This window comes from Bos indicus x Bos taurus, chromosome X (genome assembly GCF_003369695.1).
Source record: "Bos indicus x Bos taurus breed Angus x Brahman F1 hybrid chromosome X, Bos_hybrid_MaternalHap_v2.0, whole genome shotgun sequence".
Lineage (NCBI taxonomy): Eukaryota > Metazoa > Chordata > Mammalia > Artiodactyla > Bovidae > Bos > Bos indicus x Bos taurus.
In genome coordinates this window covers 126,312,855-126,322,789 of record NC_040105.1, presented here as the reverse complement: position 1 = coordinate 126,322,789, position 9,935 = coordinate 126,312,855, and the positions used below count along the sequence as shown (strand labels likewise).

General features: G+C 41.6%; 1 protein-coding gene across 2 annotated transcripts in view; it reads left to right on the top strand.

Annotated features, from left to right (window-relative positions):
• Positions 1-455: 455 nt before the first annotated feature.
• Positions 456-9,935, top strand: part of SLC9A6 (solute carrier family 9 member A6) — a 50,895-nt gene continuing 41,415 nt past the window's right edge. Inside the window, exons 1-3 of one of the 2 annotated variants that reach the window (XM_027533631.1) lie at positions 456-559; positions 694-918; positions 9,194-9,393. In XM_027533631.1, coding sequence (XP_027389432.1) covers positions 750-918; positions 9,194-9,393 — 369 coding nt within the window. In that variant the 5' untranslated portion in view covers positions 456-559; positions 694-749. The other variant, XM_027533632.1, reaches the window with a different exon arrangement.

Here is a 9,935-nt window from a genome sequence, read left to right as displayed (position 1 = left end):
ATCGGGTGTTTACGTGTAAAGAAAACCGAGCATAAAGACACACGCAGAATCCTTGCCTTTGAGTCAATTATTTATGAACTATTACAGTGCTATTTTTCCCCCCTTTGAGGACACAACAAGGAGAATCCAATTTAAATTAAAGATGGAGATTTAGGCCCTTCCCAAGAGGACAACTTCTTATCCTGTTAAGAGACACTGGGGGACAATGTTGAGATGGGTTATGAAAGATCCATTCCTCTGAGACCTTTAAGAATAGGATCAAACTAGACTGAGCGCAATCTGCCACTGCTTTGATTACGCTGAACCCAGGTTTCTCTTCCAGAAGGCGGTGGACTAGATTCGACGGCCTTTCATTCCCTGGCAGCGGAGCCTGGGGGGAAGCTGATGTGGCGGGGGACAGAAGGCCAAAGTCATAGGGCCCAGCGAGCTGGGAGTGGCGCGTCCGCTTTAAGAGCGGCGGCGGCGGCGGCAGCGGCGGCGCGCGCTCCGACGGCTTCCCTGGGGCCCCGCCCCTTTCCCGTGAGCCCTCGGGGAGTGGTCCGACCGCGGGCGGCTGCGGGTGAGGAGCGGGGCGGGCGGTGGGGGGAGTCATGGCTCGACGCGGCTGGCTGCGGGCGCCCCTCCGCCGCGGCGTCGACGGCGGCGGCCCCCGGGCCCGCCGGCTTACGCGGCCGCTCTGGTTACTTCTCGCAGTGGGCGTCTTTGGCTGGGCCAGGGCTTCGGACGGCGCTGGCGGAGAAGCGAGAGCCATGGACGAGGAAATCGTGTCAGAGAAGCAAGCTGAGGAGAGCCACCGGCAGGACAGCGCCAACCTGCTCATCTTCATCCTGCTGCTCACGCTTACCATTCTCACGATCTGGCTCTTCAAGCACCGCCGGGCCCGCTTCCTGCACGAAACCGGCCTGGCTATGATTTATGGCAAGTGTCTCAACCCCGTGTCTGCCCCGGGCGCTCCCCCTTTCTCTGTCCGCCGGCTGCCTCACCTCCTCTCTTGGCTCTGCTCGGCCTACGTACCGCTCCCCTTCCCATTGCTTCCATTTTCCGCCTCGCCTTTCTCCCGGATCTCCGTTTCTCTCCGTCGCCCCCTTTTTTTTCCTGCTTCACTCCTCGTTTCTCTGCCTCACCCCATTTTCTCCTAAGCTTCGTCCCCCGTTTTCTCGGCCTCGCTCCCCCCTTTCCTCTGCCGGTCCACACCATTTTCCCTCCGACCCCACCTCCCTTTTCTTCCGCACCCCTCCTCTCCGCCTCTGCCTACCGAGCTCGGGACCCAGGACTGAGGATGGAAAGGGAGTGGGTGCGGTGTCTCGGATTGGGTTGAGGACTGGGGGAGGGGAAGCCAGCCCAGCTATCCATTTCTCTGGGATGTCAGTTCGTTTAAGGTCCATTGAAGCTGCAGCAGTATCTCTGCTGCTCAGCATCTGGCGTTCCCTTGGAGCCAGAGTCCACCTTTCCCCATCACCCAGCTCTTGCTATGCCCTGTCTTTTGGAGGCTGAGAAAAACCTGAACGGGAAAGAAGCCGAAGGCGGCTTAGGGCAATTTTGATGACATCTTGATGTATTGTACTAGGCTTGTGATATCTGATATGAATACATATGGTTGACTCTTCTAATTCAGGCCGTGCCGAGGTAAGGACAAGAGATAAAGATCTTCCGGCAGCGTGTTGTACTGTAGGATGGTCAGAACAGTTCCGCCAAACAGTAATTAGGAGCACCACGCATATGCAGTGCGATGGGTGACTTGCTGATGGCATAAGGTTGTTGACAGATTGTTGAGTAAATGGCTTCAGTTCTTGTGTCTTAGTGTGCTTTCTTTTTGAGATTTCTTATTTATCTTTATTTTTTGATCATAAGGGGAGAAGGGCAAATCAAACCACAGACTCAGAGGCATTTTGGCCTCTGCTGGGGACTCATGAGAGGAAAAGATGCATATTGCTGTCTTAATCTAGGATGACCAGGAGGGGATATATGGCTGAAGAGAAGAGGGCAGATAAACAGTCCTTTCTGTGCAGTTCATGAGTGAAGATTATCTGCATTTGAAACAGGCTTAAACTGATGAGCTTGTTGAGCTTTGTGTCTCAGACTTGCAGATAGGTGGGAGAAGCCTTGGCATAAAAAGACGTTTCTCCACGCACCCCCCCACCCCCATCCCTTTCCAGTAAATACAGACTTCTGGAATGTGCAGCTCAAGGGTAGCATAGCAAGGAAAGGTAGCTGTGTGTATCAGGAAAATGCAGGAACTCAGACTTATTTTTCATTTGTAAGGTAATAAAATTCTAAGCCTGTGTGCAAAATATCTCTGCTTCCTGAGATTCTTAGATTTTAGACATATTGGGTGGTGGTTTTCATATTTCATGTTTTTGTATTCTATTTGCAGCACTCCTTAAGCTGAGTTAGTCAGATAAACTGTATATCTCTGTTTAATTTCTCTGTATAACAGTGTGTGATTTATTTACTATCCTCAACAAACATTTGCTACTCAGCTTACTATGTTATGCACAGAAAATACAAAGAAATATATGATCCCTACCTTAAAAGAACTTATCTTTCTTGGGTAGACAAGTCATATAAAGAAAATAAAGGATCTTAAATTCCATTAAATGCCAAATGAGTATTATGGTGTTAAAATAAGGAACCGATCACTGTAACCTCTTTCCTATAGAGTATGATAAAGTGGTTCAAGATGGTTAGATCACAGGTCTGCAAATTGTTTCTGAAAGGGGCCACAGAGTAAATATTGTCAGCTTTGTGGATCACATCAATCTCTGTGTTGTGAAAATGTTTGTTTTGTTTTGTTTTTCTTTTTGTAAACCTTTAAAAATTTAAAAGCCATTCTTAGCTCTTGTACCATACAAAAACAGACCACCACCGTGATTTCTAGCCCATGTTTTAGAGTCAGACCTGGGTTCCTATTTCGCTGTGCCAATAGCTCTGTGATCTTGGGCAAGTTCACCTTCTTACACTGTCATCTATAAATTGGGAACAATGATAGTAGCATTATTGTGAGGAAGAAATGTTTTTAGCTCAGTATCTGACCCCTAAGTAAATGCTCATTAAATGAGAGTTTCAATTGCATTATTATTGCTGTTATAACTGCATTTTCTCAGGTTAAGCTCAGAATGATTCTTTTAATTGACTCAGTCTTGTAAGTTAAGAGGCAGACATAGTATTTTTTACAAAAGTCAAATAGAGACTTAGAATTGCCCTGACAACATTTGTTCTTTGGTAGTTGATATCATTAACCTCCTCTAATTCTTGGGCTAAAGGAGAAAAGTGGGATTACTGATTTCCTTCCCTGATGTTTCTAAGTTAATAAAAAGTGATGGAGTACCTTAGTGTTGGTGTTGTGTGAAGAAAAAACAAGGGTGTCTCTTGTGGAATATAAAGTAAAAGAGATTTACCTGGGTGTCAAATCGGGTTGATTTGCCATGACTTGGCATTCTTTAGCCTGTCCCATTTTCTCAGTATGGGTGATCGGGGGCTGTGGATGAACAGCTCCTGACCAACTCCCAAATCCAGTTTGAGAATAGGTGAGGCTCAAAGTACTTTCAGTGCCATGAAAATTAGGACATTTTCTAGTCATAATTACCATCTGCCATTTACCTTTTCTTACAACTTGTACCATTATAGCTATTATGTTAATATAGTACTTTAAGACCTTTAGTTTTTAGCTTTACTTCCAGATGAAAAGACTTCTTACTCTGGGAATGTCCAGATCACCAAGATTCAGTCCACTGATGATTTAGCTACCTAAATCCTGGAAAAATGCTACTTAAAATAAGCCTCTCCTTTATCTTTTTGAGAAGCAAGGGTAAAAAAAGAAAATGAGATTAAATTGCCAACGTGGTCACTTTCTAGATTATAATATAGCCTAGTTACAAACACAATGCTGAAGCACCCAAGTGTTCTGTTCCCTGGGCTAGTTTGCTTAAGAAGCTTCAAAGTGAGTTACCGTTAGTAAGTCTGAAAACTGCAGTGTGCTTTTAGATGGTATAAAAAGCAAAAAGCAAGGAAGCAGTACTTATTATGCCTGAAACTACAGCATCCAGAGTCCCAAGTTTAACTAATGTGATTCATCAATAAATATTTATTGTCTTTGATGTATGAGACATAATGGGAAAATACAGATGAGTCATCCTCCCTGCCCACAAAGCACTTACAATCTAGTGACTGAATAGGAAGTGTTTACTGAGCATTATAACGTTAGACACTGCTAGATGGTCTCCAGATATCTCATTTAAACCTCATAATGACCCTGTAAGATGGGTACTATTATCTTTCCCATTTTACAGATGAGGAAATTGGGGCACAGGGAGGTTCAGTGACCTGCCTGAAGTCACATAACTTGTAAGGATGAAGTTCAATCAGTCAGCCTCAGAGCCCCATTCTCTTAGCCTCTTAAAACATATTACCTCATGTCGAAGAGATAAAGCTTATTTATGAAAACGAACTATGTTAGTATTATCATCACTACGTATGAGGAAACTGAGGTTCAATGAGAGATTATCTACGGTAGAATCACAGACTAGAACTTGATGGAGCCAGAATTGATACTTCTATCTGCCCTCCAAACTTGTGCTTTTTCTCCTTCACTATGTTATATTAAATTTCATAAGATCAGATATGAAGGGAGTTAATACTTAAAGTTACAGGGGTTTTAAAGTGAGTTGTGAGGGAAACCTGTGAGAGAATGGAGACATAACCACCAGAGAACAAGTTAGTGACATGAAAGCCAGGAAGTGATAAGAAAATTATAAAGACTTTGGAAATAGAAAATGCAGATTTTAATTCTGGTTTTGTCAATGCCAAATAATGTTGAGAAAGTCATTTATCCCCATTTTATAGATGAGAAAATAGTGACAGATTCGTAATAGTTGGATTAACTTTTAAGACAGAATCTAACAGCATTCTTCAAGAAGCAGATAAATATTATATATGTATACACACACATATACAAATATGCATATATTTTTAACCTGTAGAAATCTTTATCAATTTTGGCCATACTTAAGTTTCTTCCATATTTTTGACTATCAGAGGCTTCTAGTATGATAAGCTGGAAGGATGTGCTGAAATCCATTAAAAAACCAGTTTCCACTATGGGACTCATACAGTGGTTGGGCCTTGGGTCCAGAGGGCCTGAGTCCTCAGTCCTTGGGAGGATCTCCAGCACAAGAGGGTCAGGAATGTGTAGGAAGGGAGGGACTTGTCTCTTGTGAAAGATATCTCTTTGTGGTTGTACACTTTGTTGCCTGACAGTGGTAATTTTAAATGTCATGATATCAATATTTTTTGTGCCTCTGTGTAGGAAGCGAGAATTTTCTGCCTTATCCCCTTAACAAAGCACTCCTTTTGTGTACTTTCTCTTTACTGAGAACTGCCTTAACTCCATGATTAGGATTTGACCTTTCACAGAGCCCAAGTTAACTTGATCTGTCAACCTTATTCACAGAAATTCTAATTTTTCAGCTGTCTGATGCTGTAATAAGAAGATCTGATTTTTTTGCAACCTAAGTAATTATTCTCCTTGCTGGTGTTTTAACTGCCAGGGTATAAGATTTGTCCAAGTGCTGAGCCCTCCTCAGGACACACAGTGACATTTCAGCATTGGATTGGGGTGCAGTAGAACCTGTGGGTACTCTTCCTTATATAGTTAGGCTTGGGGATAAGGAAAGAATTTATGCTGATATTATTGCTGCTTGTAATAGCTTAACTGTGATTTTTGTACATCAATGTAAGGGGACAACTTAGTACTACTTAGCCTCTTAATTAGGAGGTCTTATGGGATAGTAGAAAAAAGAGATATTTCCATATCATATAGACAGGATGACTGTGGAGTGATAACCTTTTCTCTCCCAGATTATGTTTATCAAACACAGTATCCAGCCATCACTTTTTAATTTTGTTTTTTGGAGGTGAAATATTTTCAAAGTGTATCTTTTCCTGGTAGCTTAGTGGTAAAGAATCTGCCTTCCAGTGCAGGAGACATGGGTTTGATCCCTGGGTTGGAAGATCCCCTGGAGAAGGAAATGGCAACCCACTCCAGTATTCTTGCCTGGGAAATCCCATGGACAGAGGAGCCTGGTGGGCTACAGTCTATGGGATCACAAAACAATTGGACACGACTTAGTGACTAAACAGCAAGATCAAATCTTTCAATTATTATTTATTAAATTTTAAATAAATTTATACCCCTTTACCCATTTCTCCCATCCCTTTCCACCTGCCTCTGGCAACCACCAGAGCTTGTATCTATTGAGCTTGTTTTTTGTTTTATTCTTTTTAAGATTCCACATAAAAGAGAATACAGTATTTGTCTTTCTCTGTCCAACTTATTTCACTTAGCATAACGCCCTCAATGTCCATCATGTTGTTTCAAATATCTGAATCTTTGTTAAAATGTTTTTTAGAGTCGATGCCATTGTACTGGTTACCAGTTTCTCATTGTTGCTCATTTAAAAAAAGAAAATTACATGTGACTATAAGTTGAAGAGAAGGATCCTTCATCTCTGCTGCTTCCTCCTCCATTCCCGGCCAACTACTGCTCTGGCACTCCCCATTTCTGCTTTATCACTCCCCACTCTGGCCTAGCTTCTGCCTCCACTACTTCACTGAAATTGCTCTTACCAAGGTCACCTGTGACCTCCTTGTTGCCAAACCCAATTGACACTTCTTAATGCTTGTCTTCCTTGACTTTGCTGCAGCATTTACTAGTTTTCATCACTTCCTCCTCTGTTCTTCCTATGCCTGTGGCTTTTCTTTCTTAGACTCCATCGTCTTCTTCTCTTCTACCAGCCCCTTAATTTTGGCATAAAACTCTGGGCATATATCCATAGTCCTCTTCTCACTTTGTTTGCTCCCTAGGTAATCCCTTCTGCACTTGACTTCAACCATCTTATGACTGCCAAGTGTATATCGCCAGTCCAGACCCTCCCCCTTCCTTGAGGTCCAGATCCCACATACTCAACTGTGCATGTATCACAGGTACATCAAACTCAACATGTCCAAAATGAAGCTGCACATTTCCCCTAGAAATCTGTCCCCTGCCTCACTCACTGGCCCAGCTTATCCACCTAGTTGCCAAGTCACTTTAGGTTCCTCTTAGTTTTTCATCTCCCTTGCTCCCAGTCTGCTCAGTCACCAAATTCTTTTACAAGATAATACTTTCTAAAAAATCTCCCTCTCTCCCTATCTCTGCTGTCTTAGATTAGGCCCTGCATTCTTAGTGCCTGAATAACCTCAGTGGCCTTCTTATCTGACCTTCCCGAACCTCTGTAGTCTAGACCAGTCATGCTAAAATAGAAATCTGATGTCAAGCCCCTGCTTATAGGCTTTCTATGGCTTCATTTGCTTTCAGGATAAAGTCTAAACTCCCTTCCCCAACATGCAAGGTCTTTCGTGATTCAGCTCCTGCCAGTCTTTCACACCTCAACTCTTGACACTTGATATCCCAGCCATCCTGAACTATTTATGATTCCCTGAATGGGCTATGTTTTCTCACTCTTCCGTGACTGGATATGTACTGCTAGTCCTCATACCTGGGAAACCATTTTCTCTGACTTTGTTACTTGCTTAGATGACACCTCTGGAAAGACTTTCCTAATGTCCCACTCCCTTTGCCAAGTGGACTGAGAGCTACTTGAAGGAGGGACCTTGTTTTCATTTGTGAACCCTGTGGGCCTACTTAGCATAATAGTCCATTCACATATATTAAAAGAAAGACTGACCAGTTAGAGTGGACGGAGACAGGAAGGTAAAATGCCATTAAAGCAGAGTTAAGGAAAGTTCCAGATGTTTGAGTTCAATTTGCAGTTGAGGTATATCTATACACTGAAGCATTATTTGACCATAAAAAGAAATAAAGCACTGATATATGCTACAACATGGATAAACTCTGAAAACATTATGTTAAGGAAAAGAAGCCAGACATGAAAGGTCACATATTGTAGGATTCCATTTATATGAAATATCTGGAATAGGCAGATTTATCTAGAGAAAAAGTAGATTAGTGGCTGTCAGGGGATGGCAGTTGGGGTGGGGGAAATGGAGAGTGACTGCTAATAGGTCTAGGGTTTCTTTTTGGAGCAATGAAAATGTTTTGGAATTGGAAAGTAGTGATCAGTATACAACTTTGTGAATATACTAGAAGCCACTGAATTGTACAGTTTAAAAGGATAAACTTTGTGGTACTTGAGTTATATCACAATAAAGTCATTTTTAAACATTTTTGATCAATCTAGGTTTATAGTACTTAGAACATTGTGAATAACTGAATATCAATATGATGATCCAGGTAAAATTCTAATAATACATTGATATCATAGTGTCAAAGTCAGTTCTTCTGTCCATGTTTTCATTTTGAAACATATTTTAAAATTAAAATCTGAACCTTTAGTATTAGAAGAACTCAATCTACAAACATTAACTTTCCAGTTTGTAAAAGTTGTATTTGGCCAGCCGTGTGCTTTAGGAGGAGAAGGCAATGGCACCCCCACTCCAGTACTCTTGCCTGGAAAATCCCATGGATGGAGGAGCCTGGTAGGCTACAGTCCATGGGGTCCCTAAGAGTCGGACACGACTGAGCGACTTCACTTTCACTTTTCACTTTCATGCATTGGAGAAGGAAATGGCAACCCACTCCATTGTTCTTTCCTGGAGAATCCCAGGGACGGAAAGCCTGGTGGGCTGCCGTCTATGGGGTCGCACAGAGTCGGACATGACTAAAGTGACTTAGCAGCAGCAGCAGCAGTGCTTTAGGAATGACTTAAGAAAATAGCAAGAAGTTAGGACTTGTGAATTGGTATTAATAGATGGAGATGGTAAACACATTTCTAACATAATTATACTGTCAGGTTGGGACACCTTGGAGCATGTACTGTGTACAGATGATCTGAAGGTATTTCCTCATTTTGTTACTTTCCTAATCACTTATTTATATCTTAATCTAGGAATACAATATGCGTTGTTACCCCCAGGGATATTTTCCCCTCCTGTCACTGGAGTTAAATTGGGCACTTAGATTTGTGAATTTAGTAGGACTTTAAAATGTAACTGCATTTGGTATAAAAATGTATTTTGAACTACAGGAAACTATCATAAGAGATTTTCTGTTATTAATCCAGAGGTATGTGTGGGGTACACAAGAAGTAGTTTCTGTATGAAAGAAGAGCTTATATTATTCTTTTATTATTTCCAGGTCTTTTGGTGGGCCTTGTGCTTCGATATGGCATTCACGTTCCAAGCGATGTGAATAACGTGACCCTGAGCTGTGAAGTGCAGTCAAGCCCAACTACCTTATTGGTAAATGTTAGTGGAAAATTTTATGAGTATACGCTGAAAGGAGAGATTAGTTCACATGAACTCAATAACGTTCAAGATAATGAAATGCTTAGAAAGGTAAGTTCTTCATTAAAGAGAACCTTTGGATTTTTTAAAAAGTATATAATAGCAGCAAAGTGATTCAGGAGAAAAATAATGAATTTTTAATGATATTTAGAATAATCAGTATTTTCAAATGCATTAAAACCTCAATGAATGAATGTAATGCAGTGCTAAGGAAATTGTCATGTCTACAGTTTGATTTTCTGATTGAAACTAAGTACTGTAATTGTTTTTGTTTCACTCTGTAATGTTTACAGTTGTAATAAATGGTAACCGGTATTGAGTTAAGCAGAATTTATAAATATTTCTTTCAATTTGCCTATGGCCCTTGGAGTTTTATGGTACTTTAGCACATAGCATTTATATGATAATACCTAAAATATTCCATGAATATTTTTTTGAATTCTTTCTTGCCTTGATTGTGTTGTAGAGTGCTTAGTCACTCAGTCCCATCTGACTCTTTGCAACCAGTAGGACTGTAGCCTGCCAGGCTCCTCTGTCCATGGGATTTTTCAGGCAAGAATACTGGAGTGGGTTGCCATTTCCTCCTCCAGGGA